Raw genomic sequence first — 19,948 nt, 5'->3', positions numbered from 1 at the left:
GAAGTTTGAGAAGCCACATTTCAATAATCATTCTGTAATCCCATTACCGTAACAAACTGTAATGTAGATCATTTAAGGATTCTGACGCTCATGACGATGTTACATGAAAACAAGTGACGGTGTGTTTTCTTGCCTTGACCAATGAGGACAATCAGAACATGGCCTTGGGTATTTCTAAAGCATGTGTTTATTGGCAGATGTGTGGTTTCCCTGGATGTACAGTCTGCTCCTGTGTCATAATTAAAGCTTTAAAATCCTGCATTTAATCCTGAGTATCACAAATACTAGCTCGCCACATGCTGTAAGTGAACTGAATGTTGGCTGCAGAGCAATGACATTAGTTTGTATCACGGCAAAGTTAATTAAAGATAGTGAAAATTGCTGAATTTCTGACATGCAGTTCCCACCGCTCTGCAACGCTTCTCTGTGTATGAGTGTGTCTTGCTTAGATTTGTCAATTTGACCATGCACAGTTAAAAATATCGAACCAGAATGAGCTTCAAGTTAATTTGCCTCTGCAGTCTCTGGGAAGAAAGTACAAGCAGCACTACAGTAACTTATAACACAAAGTGATTTTGTGTTTGTTGTCATTCTACATAGTATTCTCTAATAGCCTGATAGAGTGCATAATAGTCTGATAAACATAGTTGAAATGTAAGAATTCAAACAATAAACATTGTTCAGGTAATGTCTGGTGTGGACATTGTGTTTTATGTGAAAACATCACTTGAAAACGTAGAATCCAGTTATAATGGGGCAGGTTTTGATCTCACTCTCGTAGTCTGAATAGTCGTAACACCATCAATACTGACATCTTCAGTAAATCAGTTTGCTCGCACTTTTTGTATGGGACAATAAGTAATGAATAAGAGACCTGTTTATTCAATTGTTTGCTCTAACTATGTTAAAACACTGATCCTGACACATAAATGAGTGTCGAGCTATGGAGTAGTTTAGGCTGCTACGCCATTTCATTCTTTTTAATTCAATTATTGGTGTAATACTTTAGCGTACAGTGCTTTTCTGCATCCCAGAGTGAGTTTTCCAATGTATATTTAACTGTTTATGACTGATCTTATGACCTGTAGTTAATGTTAGCAGTAGTGGAAGAAAACAGTCCTATCTGATGAGAGTAAAATATAGTTCTTCTAAGAAACCTTTTGAAACCTCGCCGAATCATCACATTTATTCTTACTTTTTTTTTTACACAGAAACGTGATTAAATATTGATGTGGGTACACATTCAGCACCACCGCTTTACAGTTTAGGTGCAACTCTCCTATTTTATACCTGCATCAAGGTGATTGGTGGTGACATAACAAGTGTTTATTTCATCTTTGGGATGTTATAACCAGTTTTATTTAACAGATATATACATTCTCACCTTTTTTACACCAATATAAATGTTGTGTGTGTGATACATTAACGTGTGAATTTTAACAAACTAAACATAAAGCTTCAGTGAAAACCCCATTTGGTTAAAGTACCAAATAGCTGAAGTGGACCACCTTCATGTTCATATCACGTTGCTATCACAACACCTGGTGAACTGGCGGACTATTTTGTGAGGCGGATGTGTCCGTGCTGGCCGCAGTGTTTCCGGTATTCATGAATGCCTCAGTAAAGGAGCGCGGTTCCTGAAGAAAAAAAAAAACAAAAAACACAGGACCACCGAGCGTGTCGTCGAGAGTATAGTCTACTCAGTGAATATCCCAAATATTGTTTTTTGGGTTGTTTCTCCTTTGTGGTCGACGTTTTCTAAGCGATCGGGGTGCGCTCTCGGTGTGGCTCCGCCGACTGTTGGAGGATCTTGCGAACATCAAACCGTTAGCTTAAGAAGCGCGCTAGCCGCTAGCAGCGATGTCGGGTGTTGTGCGAGGCCCCGCTGGGAACAACGACTGTCGGATATACGTGGGGAATCTCCCTCCTGATATTCGCACAAAAGACGTGGAAGACGTTTTCTACAAATACGGGACAATTCGAGATATCGACCTGAAGAACCGGAGAGGAGGGCCGCCGTTCGCCTTCATAGAGTTTGAAGACCCCAGGTAAGGAGCTAGCTGTTAGCATTAGCTTGTTATTAGGCCCCAGGCAGCCCCATTGTGTGGCTAACCAACTCGCGGGCTCAGACTATTCCCTGGTTTGCTTGGACTTTGTTCTCATACAGAAACGTGGTGTGTGTGTGCGTGTGCAGTTTCGGTTTTGCCTCTTAACTTACTCCTAATGGGGATCTGGCTTGTGCAATTAAGAAAGCAATGCTTTGTCCTTACTTACTCTGTGTCCTTAATGGTATGTTAACACGGAAACCCTCTTTGCTTTGTACACAAGTTCGTGCAGTGCACCTGCAGGCTTACGCTTGATTTTATAATATGCATCAGGTGCACGTGTGCAGCGACTGAAACAACAAATGCTTCTTTTGGAGGTACATTTCTGTAGTTGCGTGCATGTCTGCAAGGCGGATTAGCTAACACAAACCAGATCAAGCTAGCCGCTAACATGGCTGACTCCGTCCCTCACTGCATTTTCTCCGCATGTGTTGCGTCAAGCCTGACAGCCCTCCATGTGTAAATGTTTAAACTGCACCGTTTTGTTCATAGGGACGCGGATGATGCCGTTTACGGACGTGATGGATACGACTACGACGGCTACAGACTGCGTGTGGAGTTTCCCCGGAGCGGCAGGGGCTCCAGAGGCGGGTTCAGCGGGATTGGAGGAGCTCCCAGAGGCAGATACGGGCCTCCATCCAGACGCTCCGAGTACAGGGTCATTGTGTCGGGTAAGCATGCAAACAAGCCTGCCTCTTATTTGGCTATTACATAAGAAGTTTTACTATTATAGAAGCCTATTCCTGTTTTGCTGGATGCATCTCTCTTAAGTGCAACTTCTAGATTTAGTGCTCAGATCAAACTGTGCACATTTTTGAGCTAGTTAAGTGTGCTGTCACTAAATACAGATCTTGCGTTTAAATACACAGCATGGCTATTTTAAATATCTTGGTGACTGTTAAAGCTACTTTGGTCAAGTTCAGACAATGCAGTTGAAATCAGAGTTATTCAGAGAGCAATGATCTTCCTTAGTTTGATGCATGTGCAGTTGAAACTGGATGTAAACAGTGCAAGAATATACATTTGTTATTGGTCTTTATGTAAAGAATGTATTTTACTGCTGAGTATAGTATCCAACGTGTCTTTGCATACTGTTGTGGTTGTAAGATTCAATTGATCCCAATTATTTAAGACTTGAAAATGAGTTTTGATCAGATGGGCAACAAAGTGTATTGATCTACATAGAAATAACTATAAATGAGGTAGTTAGTTTAGAGAGCTCTGATTTAGAGGCATTCTAAGAATAGAATAAAATAACATAACTGTAAGGTAGAGTGCACTTTAAGATGTTTATTTTCTGCTATAGTTGGCAAATGAAATGCAATCCTGTAGCGCCTAATCCTGCATTAACAATTTGGGGAAACAAATTAGTAGCGCTTAAACAAACCTGGACAGCTAACTTAAAGATAATGTATACATTTAAAAACAAAAATGTTTCAGGACTCCCTCAGAGCGGCAGCTGGCAGGACCTGAAGGACCATATGCGTGAGGCAGGCGACGTGTGCTACGCTGACGTTTTCAGAGATGGAACTGGAGTTGTAGAATTTGTGCGCAAAGAAGACATGACCTATGCCGTTCGAAAGCTGGACAACACCAAATTCCGCTCGCATGAGGTATGTGTACTGATTTGATCGCTTGTCATGGATAATGTGTCTTTGCCGTGTCGAGGTGAGTACTGCAGGAGATGCGACACGTTTGAAGCACACCTGGCCCTCACTTCCATCTATGGCATTTCCACCATAGACAGGAATGTTGTCTTTTCAATGTCAAGTTCTCTTGTGTCCGCCAGGGAGAGACTGCTTACATTCGTGTGAAATTAGACGGTCCCCGCAGCCCAAGTTACGGAAGATCACGCTCCCGAAGCCGTGGCAGCCGGAGCAGGAGCCGCAGTCGCAGCGCCAGCCGCAGCCGCAGCAATTCCCGTGGTCGTGGCAGAGGATCGCCCCGCTACTCGCCTCGTCACAGCCGCTCTCGCTCCCGTTCCTAAACCTTTCTACCACCAATGTTTTGCCCTTTTGATGTATACCCTCCTGTTTTTACCTCTTATGAGTTTCTCCAGATGTCAGCAATTGATTTTTAATTTTTGCATTTCATGTCCCGATGTCCTTGTGGATGATCTTGGTATGTAGATGTACCCGCGCCCCCTACCCTCTCCCCCCCTTATTCGCCCGTTCCTCACCCTCTCAGCTCCTTTTGTCCTCTTTGTTTTCTCCTGCTCTCCCCTTCTTTCTGTCCTCTCAATTTTTACAACAATAGAAATTGTGCTGTGTTGAACTTCAAAAATGTTGAGTTGTTATAACCCGCACTCAATGTTTTTGCAAGTATTGAAAATTGAGTTTTGTTTTTGTTTATTTTTTTAAAAAAATTGCTTCTCATTGGATTTGTGGGGTGGGCTGTTTGGACGGGGAGCCCAATGCTTAACTGTATTTTACCCTTGTGTCTTCCTTTAGACATCTGAAGAGAAGGATTAAAGTGATTTGGAATAAAACCATTGTGGAGCACATTTCATTTGTATGGTCAGGATAGGACATCTAATTGAGGAGCAATCAGGTCGAGGCAATGGTATGCTTCATATTCCATAAATTGAACTTTTTGATAGGTTGCCATATCATGCATGTCATATTTAACAAAGCCATATGTGCTGTACTTTGTTATATATACAATTTTTAACATGCTACTCTGGCCTGTGACAGAATAAGCAGTCCTAGATCAAGTGTTGTGATGTAAGTGTAACATCTTTGCTGTCAAATGTTAAGAAAAAAATCTGAATCACTACTTTGTTGCAGAAGTGTCCCACTTTTAACTTAATTGTCCTCATTGGTTAAAATGTTTTAACTTCAGGGAGTGTTAGTTTTTGTGCTCAGTGGCATTTTTTTTTCTTGATCTGACATGAGTGCTCAAAATGGAAAAAAATTAGGCCCAAAAATCTTGACATTTTATTCTAACAGTCTGCCTCTGATTTTCTTCCTGGTATTTCAAGGTTTTGATTGGAGGAGTGGCTCAGTGGATCCCAATCCTTGGAGCTGGATGAGTGGATCGATTAGGGAAGGGATAGGCAAGGATGGATGCTCGGAACGGGATCAGTTTTCCAGGATTCAAATGAGAGTTGATTTCAGAACTAATTAACAGGAGTCCCAGAGCAACTTTTTTTTCCCTATTAGGCCCCCCCATGCCTATTTAAAGTTTTTCAGTGGTAATGGCTTTATTTTACAAGAAAACGAAACAGAGGACCAGGAAGTTGGATCAAAGGATGGAGTCGTAGATGCCTGGTATGAAGGAATTAAAAATTTGGGAGGTTGGGAAGGGGTTTTATTTGGGAGTAGTTTGTATGTTTTATTTTGCTTAATCTTACTTTTTTTCTCTTTAGCATTTTCAATAAAACATTTTCAAACAAGGACATCTTAGTTTGTGGTTATTTGAAACATTAACTCACTTCATGCACACTTGTTTAGACCATTTTAAAGCATTTCTTTCTTCCTATAATCACATTTGTAGCCCAGGACGTCACTTGTAAGTTAAAACTAATACATTTGCATAAGGGGAGCAGGAAATGAGGTTGTTTTTGTCCATAAAAAACACCTTGCAGCTGTGGATATAATAGAAAACACACAGCAGTGAGTGTGTCCAGTATTCAAAGCTCCAGTGTCTTTCAGCTGTGACGGTGACTGATGAAAAACCCTGTGAACGCACACACACACACACACACACACACACACAGCTAAACGATACCTACCTACAGCCAAGGTCTCGTTTCCTTTTAGCCCACAGCCAGTGGTGTATGCTGTGAATGATGCATTGTGGGATGAAATAAGATGCCGGCAGACGGGAGCTGGAGAAAAACGCTTGCAACACACGGGGAGGCTGCGGCTCAGCCAATGGGAGGGTGCAGCATGCAGCAGAGGGGCGGGGAGCCGTCGGAGCAGCACAGCAGAGAGCCAGCCTACCTACATGCTTATTGTGTAAATCTTTAAAAAGCAATTAGCCGCAGCATCATCTAAACCTCCCCCCTCCCTTCGGCTGGGTGAAATACACATTTATTTTGAGAAAAGAAGTGATTTCAGGCGGCGCAAGTCCAGGTGAGTTACAGATTTGTGTGTGTAAAAAAGACTGACTTGCATGTCTTGACATATTTCTGATTCGAGTTTCTCTCATGATGGGGAGCTTTTCCTGTTATGTCTTAATTCGTTTCGACCGGTTTAGACACGCAAACTGGTCTGACGTGGGCTAAAGCACGCGTATTTGACCCGAGCACGCAATTAATTAGATCCATTTTTGATAGTTTTGGTCTCCCGATGCAGAAGCTGCTTTAATCGGAAAGTGATTTTGCCAAGTAATTTAACTCCACCTGTATCAAGTTTCGCAGCCAATCTATGCAACGCTCAAGTCATCGTGTACTTAAAAATACAGACATGAAGACACGAGCATAAGTTGTGATTAGGAATCAGTGCAAATGGTAGAAAACGCGGTGTCAAATCTTCTGCGTATGATTGATGTTTGCGATGATCCGTGCTGGCCTAAACCATCCCCATCCCCATCACCACGTGCGGTGTTAATTTTCAGTGCAGTGCTCCTTTTCTTCCTCAGCAGGCATCATCACCACCATCCTCCTCCTCCTCCTCTTCAACCATGACCGACAGGAAAGCGGTGATCAAGAACGCAGACATGTCCGAGGACATGCAGCAGGACGCGGTGGACTGTGCCACCCAGGCCATGGAGAAGTACAACATAGAGAAGGACATCGCAGCCTACATCAAGAAGGTGAGACAGGACGGGTGCATGGAGGGATCCGAGTGGAGCTTACATCACTGGCACATGATCTGCAAATTTAGAGCCTTTTTTAATTCTCACATCTATTTTTGGTCAGTGTGGAGATGAGGCTCTTATGATCAGGGCTGCAGCCAGGATTTATTTTTTATTTTATTTTATTTTATTTATTTAAATCACCGAGGTCATGGGTCCACAAGTGTCCCCTCCAAAACACTGTGTCTACTGACGCTTAACCAGAAATGAGTTGTATTTTATGCGCACTGATTTCCCATCAAGAGTCTGAATCAGTCAATCAATCAAACTTGTGTTTGCATAGCACCTTTTATATTGTTAGCGCTCTTCAAAATGCTTTACAGGAGACTCCTAAGCGAGTAAGACGGCTCAAATATGAAAATTAGACAATTAAAAATGATAAAATTGAAAAAAATGAAGACAATAGAACGGATGAAAGGCAATGGAAATAAAAAAAAATGTTAAAAACAGCACACAAAAGGCGAAATAGTGAAATAATGACCATAAAAGATTAAAAGGTGGGTTTTCAGCAATTTACCTCCGTTTTTATCTTATTTGTTTATTGGCTTGATAGTAGTTGACCCCCAGCAACTTTATCAGCAACTTTTCTGATAACCAATTAAAAGTTCTTTTCATTTTCCACTCAAATATCAAACCTTTGCTGGTTTCAGCTTCTTAAATGTGAGAATTTGATGCTGTTTTTGTTATGTACGATGATAAAATGTAAGATTTTGGCCTCTGGGAAATTAGAATGGGGAATTTAATATTTTTATTCTGACATTTTACTTTCAAATAACTGATTAATTTAGAGTATAATTGGCTGATTGACTTGTGAAATAATGAAAATAAAAGTATGTAAATATCATTAATGGTAGCTGCGGCCTCGGTCTCAGTCTGAGTGAAGGGATTTGTAGATTGCAGCCTGTGGTTCTTGTTTCTGATTCGATGTTCACGAATCTTCTTCTCTCGACCTCTTTCAGGAGTTTGACAAGAAGTATAACCCCACCTGGCACTGCATCGTCGGGAGGAACTTTGGCAGCTACGTCACCCACGAGACAAAGCATTTCATTTACTTCTACTTGGGCCAAGTGGCCATCTTGCTCTTCAAGTCTGGCTGAGAAGTTTCTGATGGGTGTTGAGGAGTTTTTCTCCCTGAACCTAAATCGGAAATGCACTGGTGGCTGATGTCTCCCATACACTAATAACGACATACCATAACAATGCAAAACCGGCCGTGCGCAATTGCATGGACTATACACTATTTAATATGTATGTTACAGTAAGTTTACTTTTCGATAGTTGCCATTTGAATGCAACTGAAGTAGTTTTTTGTTGATGCTGTTAAATTCTAGGTTGTAAAAGATTTCAACGTGGCCCTTGATTGTATAATAAAGGAAAGCTGTAGAATGTAGTGGTGCATCTGCTTTCCTTCACAAGCCGCATTGCCAGACCCTGTTATGAGACTCCATCTGTCGGTTTAGATGGTAAAATCATAATGCGTGCACCAGTTTAACAGTTCATTATCAAGATTTTAATGTGCGGTCATGAAGAGAAGTTGGTTAACGGGGCAGAATAATCAAGCTCTTTTCACATGATGGGTCACTTCGAGGCCCCCTTTTGTTTCCAGGAGAACATACAGCATGAGTTCGGTTTAATCCTGCTAACTTTACAAATTTAAAGGAATTGTGTTGTCTGTAGATGCATATACAAAACCTTTTAACGTTTGCAATTTGGATTTAAAATAAAATCAGCAACAGATGAGAAATTTTAGCAGCCGCTTTCAGAAAAAAGATGTCACAACATCCAACAACACTTGACATTTTGGAAGCAACATGAGCCGGTGCAAGCATTTCCAGGGATGTTTGTCAGCTCTTAAATTTTCACGTGAGGGACGATGAAGCACATAGAGCTCGCGTACACAGACCTTATAGCCTGTAATGTTCGAGTAGTAACGCCACAGACTGGTTACCAAAACCAACAACTCAGCCACTTCTTATAATCCTGTGTTTCTGCATGTTTTGAGGAGAATATCCACACTTTCTTTTAACTATCATCAGACGCAAATGAAAGCTCACCATGAAGATAAAGAGTTTATTTAATTTCCACTTTTCAGTATGTAGATATTGGACCGAGCCGATGTGTGTCTTGTCCCAGTAATTCCTATAAAGCAGCGTTAGGAAGGTGATTTTAAAAAAAAAAATAAAAAAAAACATCTGCAGTCAACTCTAACAAGGCTACCAACACCCCTGTGTCTCAGATGGTTGTGTCGTCTTGTGTGGCTTGTGATAAAGTTGCATTACCCCCAACCTTTATTTCTGCATTGCCACTGTACTGCCAGATATGCAGGAAAGACAAAGCGTTTGGAGTTGGGACTCCTTAAAGCATCTGCAAGCAAGTGCATCTCTTGTCTAGCGCACTGATTTGGGGTTTTCATTTTGTCATGTCAGTATAATTAGTTTGAAATGGCAATGCACAGTGTTTGGATTATGATGAAATGTGTTCTTTTGGAGGGCAGATTGGAGGGATTGAGTCCATGGAGCTGGATAACATCATACATTTCTCGCTGTGCGTAAAGACTTAACGTTTGCTCAGTTTTTCTCTCCCATAATCCAACAATGTGCATCTCTCACGCGTTAGCTTGGATTGATATTGTTTTCGCAGGAAGTCTTCCTAACTAGTGTCACTGATTTTAGTATTGTTTTCCTCTGGCATGTATTTTTGCTGTGTATGTGTAGGAGCCGTTCCAATGCTGTTCAATTTGCACAAAACGTGTGCCTGTCATTGCTCTCAACTGTAACTGGCTTGAGTACAATTGCACTTCATTATAATTATCCAGTAGGTTGCTACAGAACCAAAATCGTATAAACTCGATGAAATAAAAATTAATTGTTGACTTATTACTCTGTGGCCTTTTTTTTGTCATTCTCATTTTGTCATTGGGAACATGAACTGATTGACAGACAGAAAATAAATCCATAACGCTTAACGAAGAATACTGTTATTTGCTTTCTTCCCAATAGTTCGGAAATCCCCACAGGTTCATGTAGCAAACATGAAGCTACCGCAGGCAGCGTAAATGTTTCAAAGGTAAAGATTTTTTTTTTTTTTACGTTTTCTGTACAGATGAAACAAGATATAACATGTTAATTTGTGTGCTTTAGAAGAGCTACTAAGCTAGCTTTTCGCCTCTGTTTCCAGTATCTATGCTATGCTAAGCTAACCGGGTATACTTGGTGTAGCTTCCTTTTCATGGGAATGATTTATAGGGAATAGAAAATTTCGGAACACGCTTATTTGAATTTTTTTGTTTGTTTTATTTTTGTTTTTACCAAGCATTTGGTGAGATTAATCCTAGCATGAAGAATGGAAAAGGTAACAAAATCTCCCTACCAGCACCTTCAAAGGCCCACTAATTAACATGCTATATCTTGTTTGTATTGGTGGATTTAAATGGGGTTGTTTACCGGTGTTTTCAGAAGTTGCAGAGGCCATGGAAGTTCATTATTCGGTGGATGGAAAGTTAAAGTATTTTAATTTTAGTCATAAAGAGTTTTTCTTAGTAATTTTCTGTCTGAGGAAAATGTTGATTTCCCAACAACCTTGCATATCCTGCAGCATCATCTGTTGCTAGCTAGCTAAATTGTTAGCGTCAGTGGCTTGGTTGTCCATGTTGCCTAGCAGCATTGTCTAGCAACAGTGTTCTCATCACCACGTCAACGCTTGGCGGTATGAAGAGAACTGGATACTCCAATGTGAGTGTTGGAGGCTCCGTTCATTCATATGAAAGATGCTAGGTGGCGCATGATATCAAAAAAGTTCCTTCCTGGGAATAAAAGTTCCCCGATCTTCTGAATTGTTGGGCCCATTGAGCGTGAGCTTTAGCATCTCATCATCTGCTGAGCCAACAAATTAGCCTTTTAGCCCTCAGCTATAATTAATGGGAATAAAATTATTTTATTGTTCGGCTCTTCTAGACTTCTCAAATGTTATCTGACCAAATGGTTAAAATTCTGATGGTGAAAGGAGTCACTATCCGCCTATTTACAGGTGTCTCTTTCACAATGTAAATCAATGGAAAAAATTGTGTTTTTCGGCTCAATGGTATCACACGACGGACGCCATTCTCGTAATTATACAGTTTGGCTCAAATTGGCTGAATTTGGCTCACTTCCTGAGGGCTTGCGTGAACGCCAAGCATATCGTGTACACTACTTCCTGTGGTGTAACCACGACCTCATAAAAGCTTGTGTGTAGCTGTTTCCAGTGTTTGTGCTAAGCTAAGTTTATTAGCTGCTGGCAGACACTAGCTTCAGATTCACTGCAGAGACACAAGAGTGGTATCAGTTTATTATCTGACTTCCCACAATGTCAAATCAGTCCTTTAAAGCGAGGTTACGTATGTAACTTTTGATAAACAGCAGCTACAGTATGGTTACAAATGCTAAAATGTTGGCGTAACAGTACAATAAAGTAGACGAGTGGTAAAATAAGGGAACTGACCCAGTCATGTCAATTACAACAGTATCTATAGTTTGAAAACCTCTGCTGACATTAGTGTCATTTATTTTTTCCACAGTTACTCAATGTCACTTTTGTAAAAATGGTAAACATTCACTGACTTTTTTGCTGCTTTTCAACACATTTCGACCATTTGTCAGACAAAACAAGCAACATTAGTTTATGAAGGCCTTTACCTGATGGTTCCTCAGGTTTACCTTACTGGAGCTGCAGGGTCAAAAAACATATCCAGCATGAGGCAGGCTTAAAAAGAGGGACCATGAGGTTGTCATGCTTTAGTTTTATGGTTGCATTATGTGATGACCCCATAAAAGCCTGACAATTCAACAATAAATCACAACACAATAGACAAGAGAATCGGGCCACATAAATCCATACAGAGCGAGCTGACTGAGCCAGATGGATACTAATGAGTGTTGCAGTTTTCATGCATTAAAGCAGCAAGGCCCACAGTACGTCTGTGGTGGTGGATTCATGTTGTGCTTGTACTGTGCAAGTGGTTTTGTGTGAAAAACAAAGTCCTTGACAACAAGTGTGAGACCTTTGCTCAGAGACAATGACCCCAAACCACGTAACTGTGACATCAGTTGGGGTAGTGTCATGCTGGTTATGTCATGCTGTGATACACCGATGCTGCATTCAAGTCATGTCAGGCTTATCATGAGAATCAATGCTTTAGTGCGCCTCGCAGTAGAGATAAACTTTTCTCAGTAATTCCTTAGAGGGACACTCCAAGTATTTTAATTATCAAATTTTGCCATGATTGCAAAATGGAGGGAAATAACCCTGATGATGTCATCGGGGTTATCAACTCAACTTGAGCTTTGTCACTTCAAGTTTTTAACAGAAAACCTGCAAGTCTTTAATACTCTAAAGGGGAGGCTTGGAGTTTGAAAAATGTGGCAGGAAAGGTCTAACAAAACGATGCTTTCAAGTTGCATTATGGGAAATGTAGGATTCAGCTGTTTAGGTGCTAGAATTCGAGCTATCTCAACCTCTGCAGCATCAAGTTTGACCATTAAAAATAGGAATTATTATCCACATTCACAAAAATCAACAATGTTTTTGCCTCCAAGTTTTGTTTTGTTTTCCCATAATTTCTGTACAAACGTGTTGCATCCAACAATGTGACATCTAGATCCGTGTTTGAGTACTACATCAGCTGATTCCACCTCAGTCAGAGAGAGCTCAGAGAGCAGAGCTGCTGCTATTTGGTTGGCATGAAAAATTGTGTCCACATGGCTGCAGTTGGACCTCAGCTTCAATCGACAGATCATGTGTCAGGATCAGGGCTGATGTAATGATATGCATTACAATATAACGCAACCACAGAAAAATGACAGATTTTATGTTTTTGTGCAAATCACGGTTGCAGTGGAACCTACAATGTGAGCTACAATCGAGATATTTTGTGCTATTTCAGCGTCAATGTGGCTACTGTTTTCTCATTGACAAAAGCAGCGGGAGTAGAGTGTCACTTGTGTAATGTTTTGAGTTTGTGCTGAAGTTACGTGATGTCTGAGAGTGGAAATCTGTAGAAGCGAGAGCATGCGCAGCCAGTAGAGCTGAGAAAGCAGACAAATTAAAGGACAAGTGACTAATGAATAATTTCTAGGGACAGACTGAGGTCAAAGTGGGTGACACAAGACACCATGTGGAGTTAACTGGAACACTTTGCCTAAACATTAGAAAAGGCCTTTTCATCTCTACATAATTTTGAATCTCAAAAATGATTCATTTTAACCCCTGACGTCGTGGTGATCACTTGTAGCTCCCTTCGATGAGTGAAAAAGACTGAAATAAATGGAAAACAAATGAAAAGGAAACAAAGATTTTATTCTGTCTGATCTTCCTGTTTCACAGAAATACAGAATAATGTATCATAGTGGTGTCTTGTGTCTATTCAGTCACATTTTAAACAGAAGTATGTTAGAGGCTTTTTCACCAAACCTTCACTGATGTTTTACACTCTTGTTTTTTCCCATCAGCGTCTCCTCCCCCCCACATACCTACCTGCTTCTCTTTCATACTGTAGCCTCTGGCTGCCTTCATCCATCTTCCCACACGGAGCTGTAATTCATAGCCAGAGCACATTCACATGTAGACCACAAGGATAATTGACTGGACCAGGAAATTAACCCCTGCAGCTTCAAAGTTGAAGAAATGTTTGCATGATATATTTATCCTCAGGCAGGTTTAAACGTTAAGTTTGATGATAAGAATGCAGTTTATGTGTCTGAACTGTGGCCTTAAAACATACAACTGACAAATAGACTTTGTTTCTGGTTTGTTAATTGAAAATGAGATTGTGGTCAGACCTTTTTTTACTTTACTGATAACTTAACTATGATGTTAAAGCAAATCCGGCTCCATCTCACATAGCTCAATTTCCACCAGACTGACACATAAAGCATTCAAATCCAGATCTCTGAATGATCCTAAAAAGATCCTTTTAGTGCAACATATCTGTAGCCATGAGCTCTTCAGCTCGTCACGTGTTTCCACCTCAAAAAGCATTTGAATATCCTGAATTTGCACCAAACAAACTGTTGTTGCGGCTCAGGCTGAAAATACCCTCCTGTTTTGTTGGGAGCGTAGCTCTCATTGATGTGGTGAATGTTTGTGCTCTGCAGATGCCTCATAGACTGTGAGATGACCAGTGGGCGGACTTAACACCGGCATAACAAGGAGGCAAATGACTCAGACTCAAACATCAGGGATGTTGATAAAAGTGGGAGAAAAAAAGTGCCACATGAATATGTTAATAGCAGCAACTGGACACTTAAGCCAGAGTGACAAGGTGTGTAGGTTGAAGTACATGCTTTTATTGTCTAGGGGAATCAACTTTACATGCATCATTGCATGAAAGTCATTGAAAATGAAAATATGTTCCTCTACACTCATGACTGCTGTGTGTTTAGTGGTTGAAAAAAGGGAAAAGGACACCAGAAGCTATGTACTATTTCTTTTTCCAAGGGTATGAGTGAGGATTTATTAACGTACAGTGCACAAGGGGAACAGCACAGAAATGTGAGTGAACACGTCCTCGCTTTATCCACCTGTCATGTCTTCCTTTTGTGTACTTGTCAGTGCTGATTTCTATTGGAGGTGTGAATGCTGCACAGCTGCTGAACAGGTGATGCACACGTCATAGACACCAAGTAACACAAACCTAAAGCACACCTACAGTTAGACATCCACTGCGCACATTTTGGTTTCGGCTCCATGTTCATATGGTATCGGTGTTGTGTTGATGATGTTTGTGATTATGTCTGAATGGAACATGATTTTCTTTCTTGTCCTTGCATAATGTACAGTAATATCACTGCATTATTGCATTATAATCGCCCTTATACAGCGACTCAGTCTATCCACACTAAAATGCTGTGGATAGACAGATAGATAGATAGATAGATAGATAGATAGATAGATAGATAGATAGATAGATAGATAGATAGATAGATAGACAGATAGATAGATAGATAGATAGATAGATAGATAGATAGATAGATAGATAGATAGATGTTATTTAAATGATTTTGTTTGGGTTGGCCAATCAGAAATGCACTTCCACATTATGACCACAAGAGGGAAACCTTTCTCTTCGTGACAGGTCTTTGTCTTTTTCTCTTTTTTTAATTTATGATATGACCGTAGGAGTCAGTTGGATCAATGTTGGTGTAAAACTCTATATTACTTTTCTAAATCAGAATTAGAGCAACACTTATTAAATGTTTGTGACAATACTGTTGTATTTACATTTCAAACATTTTTATTTTCCTTTATATTTATGTGTAAAAACCCAGAGACGTTTTCCTTTCACAACTTAACTAGTCATAAACATAAATGGTCCTGATCTGAAGACATAATGTTTGGCTCAGAAACACTTTTTCAGAACACTTTTAAGAAGTAGTCCATTTCTCCTCCCGTTAGAACTTGTGTGCAACCTGTTTTATCAAAACATTGTATATTGACTATATGTTGCTATGATGTACATGGAGCCTACATTACTATATTTGGATTATCACTAACTTACTGTAGCATATGAATTATTGACAATAAAATGTAACTATGAAAAGCAACAGAAGGTTTTGTAGAAAAAGTGGAATTTCCCTTGACTAAAGGGAAACTTAAGAGTTCTCCCCATACTAATAATGATAGTTACTGATTAGACAGAACTAAGACAGAAATGTAGATAAACCGATGAAAAAGCAATTTTGTTTCTCCATGTATTCAAAAAGTGTTGCTCTGTGAGAGTTTGCATACAGACAGCCTGCGCTTTGTCCTTGCATAGGGCACCCAGAGGTGATTTGGTTCATAAATGATGGTGTCCGGTCTGCTTTGCTGCACCCGGGAGCAGTTTGTTCTAATGGTTTCCTCCGAATGGAGCGCAGCCATGAAGGTTTGCATTGCAATACGGGAAGTTGCTGAAGCAGTCACCCTGTGCAGTTTCGCTCAGGTGTGGTATCGCTCATATGCCATTAGGCTTATTAATAGAGCCATTCTGAAGATTAGAAAGGTGGACATCAGCTGGGAGGCATTTTGTTGCGCTTGTTGGCATAACAATGTAGCTATAAAGTTCATCAGACTGGCTAAAACCGCAGGGGAATGGTGGGCAGACGCTGCACTTTTGCTGCCCCTCAATGTTTTTTTTTAACGACAAAGCAAACATAAAAACAACATACCTATGCAAACAAGTACATAACGCTCAGTTTTAAAGTCGCTAGATCTTAGCAAACATCCTGCATGACTAAGTGAGGAGCAGGCTAAAGGTTGAAATGGCTGCCTTTCATGGGCCGCAATATTTTTATGACCTTGTCTGTTCCGACACTAATGCAAACACATAAAAAGAAGTTTGCTTCTAGAGAAGCTTCACGATTCCTAAAATCAAAAAATGTGACCACATGCTCAGGTGTTTTTCAGTAACATGCGGCAGAGTCAGCCTCATTGTTGAAAAGAAAACCTGGTTTCTGTTGACCTAAAGTTACCAGTCCTGTCTCTCACTCCAACAAACCACCTTATCTGAGCCAAACCCTTTATGGACCATCACCTTGTAATCCTGCACCTTTACTGCCCTCGCTGTGTGCTGCTGTCAAGGATAAGGTTATCAGCTTATCATAAAGACATGATTTATAAAACTTGTATGCAATAAGGACATCTCAGTGATTCAGACCTTCTTTGATAGCTTCCAAAGAAGTAGTTTCCAAAACACCTCTCACCTTATATGAAGAAATAATGCTACTCAAGACTTTCTTTCATTCAGTAGGCTTTTTGTTTATGGTCTCTTAACACAACCAAAACCAAACTTGAGAAACCGAACTTCAGTGCGTTTCCCATCCTGTTCATTTACCTGAATGAGCAGCGTAAGGAAGGAGGAGAGTAAGATTTGTTTCGGTGCTTTCTTGCCTTATCTCTGATCATATCCCAGCACTGAAGGCATGTGATGTAGGGCAATAGGGCCATAAAGCAGGGCAACTCTTTATGAGAGGGACTGTGAAACTCTGGCTTCACTGACTGGATCTGTGGCTGCAGGGGGGCTCCTGCACGGCCTCCGTGCACTGCACAAAAACATTTTGTACTAGTATTAAAATGCAAAGTGGCACTGCAGAGAAATAATCCTTTTTTCACAATGCAGCAATTAATCATTTTTAGAGAATTGTTTTCTGTAACTTGAGGCAAGACAGAAGGAAATTAAGAAAAGTAGAAATAAAGACTCAGTGAAAGTTAATTTTTTTATCAGTGCTTATTAAGGTCACAACATTTTGCACTGGATGGAGATGACAAGACTGCATAACTTTTTTAATGCTTAAGTCCTTTTTCTGTTGTGATTCTTTTGCTTTTATGATACAGAAGAAAGAATGAACAATTATGTAAGTACAACATTGTATTATATAAGTATTTATATTCATATTCACTTTTATGTATATTTTAGTGTTATTTCAGTTTTAGTTTAGTTTTGCAATTAGTTAAGTTTCATTTGGTATAATTTAGTTTAGTTTAAAATCTGCTTTTAGTTTAATTTATTTCCCTTTTCTTTATTATATTCTCAAGTAGTCTAGCTTAATTTAGTCTAGTTTAGTTTAGCTTAACTCAGCTACATTCAGTGTTGCCATGCCATTGTTCAGATTACTCCGAAACCCCAATAGTCAGAGAAATGTCCCAGTGACGCGGACACCCGCTCAAGTCTGACTGTGCGCTGGACCGTGCAAGATCCACTGTGGAGCGTGAATGCAGCGGGCACCGGGAGCAGTGGGGTGAAGCGAAGCAACATGGTGGCCCCATTTGTGGGGGACTCTGCTTACCTTTATACCTATCATAATGTTTATCCCCACTGTTCATACCATCTACCTCTGACAAATTTGCACATTTACTTGTAATGTTAATGATGTTGCACATTATGTAAATATATTTATATTAGTAATAGTAGTTTATATTTTGTATTTTATCTTCTACTTCTCCTGCATGCCACTTTTTTACTCTTTTACTCTCACTTTAAACTGTTCAGGCATTCAGTGTGGATGCAAAGTAAGATTTTCATTGTACAGGGAAACAATGAAAAGTTTCTGTACTGTACACATGACAATAAACGCTTTGAATCTTGAATTGAATCTTAAATCTTAGGGTTTGAGAAACATCATGCTTGCTGGAGGCCAATGATGAATACAGGAGAAAGGCCCTATTGAGGTTCTGCAATAACGCACAAATGAGCAGTTCCCATTAGGTCTAGTATTTTTATTTAGTATTGCTTAGTTCAGTTTTCTTTAGTTAAGTTTATCTTAGCTGCATTTCATTTCAGTTCAGTTTAGTTTTTGGATTACTTTTGTTTAGCAGTTTGGCTTGGTTTAGTGTATTTTACTTCAGTTTAGCTCATTCTTTTCTTGCCTTAGCTTAATTTTGTTTGTCTTAGTTCATCTTAGCTTATAATCAGTATTGAATTTAAATATTTTGCCATAGCCTTTTCTAACTTTTACATATATTGGAAAAGTTTCACAGCTGCAGTAGCTGAGAGCTGAACCTGGTTCACAACAAAGCAGAGCAGGTGCTGTCAGACAGGTGACTGATGGGTTTAGATTGCCCTGACTGAATTTTAAAGCTGTTATAAAGGTGTCTTTTTATTTGATTGCTGTGGGTCTAGCTGGCCCTGACTCCATTCAAGGTCTGTTTGAAGACAACAGAAAACCAAAAAGGACATAGGGAGGTGTGTGTGTGTCTGTGTGTGTGTGTGTGTGGGATGTGGGGGGTTAGTTGGGACTGGGGGGGGGTCATGCAGGGGGTTTGGTCAGGGAGGTCGGGGGGTGGGGAAGTCACACAGGTAGGGGACACTGATACAGGCGGTGGGACGGTGCAGTCACTATGTCTTAATCTGCAAACTGCCCCTGCATGACTGGTCTTGGGCAACAGCTAATGGCCCCCAATTACAGTTTCTCTGTCCTCCAGAAAGCAGCCAGTGTGGCGTGACCCTCTGAAATGAGTCCTCCTCACAAATGCATGGCAACAATGGACATGTTTAGACAGTGGGAAGGCTTAATTTTGTGTTAATTTTCATATCCCAGATGGAGAATCTAATGTTTTATTTTCATACCCCCACTTATAATACCTGGCTGGTTGCAAGATCATTCAGCAGAATGAGCGTGCAGTCTGTGTTGAAATCAAGATGGAACAAACAGTAAAACAACGAGGAGCTTCAACGTGAGGGTGGGAAAAGAGCTGAGGGAGAGGGTCTGAGGTGGAAAGGTCAAACTGATGTTTCACCGTGAAGCCACAGAGGGACATTTTTTCCAACAGGATGCCTCCTGTGGTCGAGGTTAATGTGGTGTTGGAGGGACAGAGATGTGCGGATGAATTAATTTTAGGGATGAGCAGAGGAGCGTGGAGACAGAGGTCCAGAGTCCACTGGTGGAGTGGTGGGAGGGGGGCGACTGTGCATAATGGGTTTGTGAGCGCAGATTTAAATGAAAAATCAAAAGTCCAGTTTAGGTTTTTCAAAGTGAAACACCTGTGCAAAGGTCAAATGTTTTTATGTGAAGTAGACCAGTGGTTTCGAACCTTTCTGGCATGTAAAAAGAAACTAGTTGTTACCTCTCATGAGTTGTGAGCAATTTAAAGCAAAGAGTACTTTTTTGTCATGTTAGCAGTGAGGTCAGTCGATCTGTGCACTCCTGAAATATCATAACAGCAATTAGATGTATTGACTTAAAATTTTGTTCAGACATTTATGGTCCCAGTAGGATATACTGTATCTCACAGACTCTCACAGACTCTAGCACCACCACAAGTTTCACATGTATGGCTTTTAGTGAAATGTCTTGACATTGGATTGGATGGATTGGCATGAAATTTGGTGCAGATATCTGTGGTCCCCAGAGGATGAATCCTGATGGCTTTGATGATTACCTGACTTTTTATGTAGCATATGAACATATGAACATCTACTGGATGGATTTTGTTCAGACATTCATTCACTTTGGTGATCTGACTTTTCTTCTAGTGCCACCATTAGGTTAACGTCTTCACAACTATTTGACTTGGTGGCCGGCAAGGGCAAA

General features: G+C 40.4%; 2 protein-coding genes across 2 annotated transcripts; both read left to right on the top strand.

The window, feature by feature from the left end:
• The first annotated feature begins 1,612 nt into the window (after window positions 1-1,612).
• Window positions 1,613-4,593, top strand: srsf1a (serine and arginine rich splicing factor 1a). Its single transcript, XM_070828972.1, has 4 exons — window positions 1,613-2,048; window positions 2,598-2,776; window positions 3,546-3,718; window positions 3,895-4,593. Exons 1-4 carry the CDS (start codon window positions 1,861-1,863, stop codon window positions 4,090-4,092), a joined length of 738 nt encoding a protein of 245 aa, XP_070685073.1. The 5' UTR covers window positions 1,613-1,860; the 3' UTR covers window positions 4,093-4,593.
• A 1,569-nt stretch (window positions 4,594-6,162) lies between these two features.
• On the top strand, window positions 6,163-8,539 carry dynll2a (dynein, light chain, LC8-type 2a). The gene is made up of 3 exons (XM_070828974.1): window positions 6,163-6,181; window positions 6,690-6,863; window positions 7,865-8,539. The coding sequence occupies exons 2-3, from the start codon at window positions 6,732-6,734 to the stop codon at window positions 8,000-8,002; spliced, it is 270 nt and encodes an 89-aa protein (XP_070685075.1). The 5' UTR covers window positions 6,163-6,181; window positions 6,690-6,731; the 3' UTR covers window positions 8,003-8,539.
• The last annotated feature ends 11,409 nt before the right edge of the window (window positions 8,540-19,948 follow it).

The sequence above is a fragment of the Pempheris klunzingeri genome, chromosome 4 (genome assembly GCF_042242105.1).
Source record: "Pempheris klunzingeri isolate RE-2024b chromosome 4, fPemKlu1.hap1, whole genome shotgun sequence".
In the NCBI taxonomy this organism is placed as follows: Eukaryota; Metazoa; Chordata; class Actinopteri; order Acropomatiformes; family Pempheridae; genus Pempheris; species Pempheris klunzingeri.
The sequence above is the reverse complement of the archived record's forward strand: the minus strand, read 5'-3'. Positions and strand labels throughout refer to the sequence as shown.

What these genes read in the sequence shown, in the direction of transcription:
- dynll2a (XM_070828974.1), top strand. Translation starts at nt 6,732, where the DNA reads ATGACCGACAGGAAAGCGGTGATCAAGAACGCAGACATGTCCGAGGAC. An exon ending in TCGCAGCCTACATCAAGAAG is followed by an intron (nt 6,864 to 7,864) that starts GTGAGACAGGAC and finishes GACCTCTTTCAG; the next exon opens with GAGTTTGACAAGAAGTATAA.
- srsf1a (XM_070828972.1), top strand. Translation starts at nt 1,861, where the DNA reads ATGTCGGGTGTTGTGCGAGGCCCCGCTGGGAACAACGACTGTCGGATA. An exon ending in ATAGAGTTTGAAGACCCCAG is followed by an intron (nt 2,049 to 2,597) that starts GTAAGGAGCTAG and finishes TTTTGTTCATAG; the next exon opens with GGACGCGGATGATGCCGTTT. An exon ending in GTACAGGGTCATTGTGTCGG is followed by an intron (nt 2,777 to 3,545) that starts GTAAGCATGCAA and finishes AAAATGTTTCAG; the next exon opens with GACTCCCTCAGAGCGGCAGC.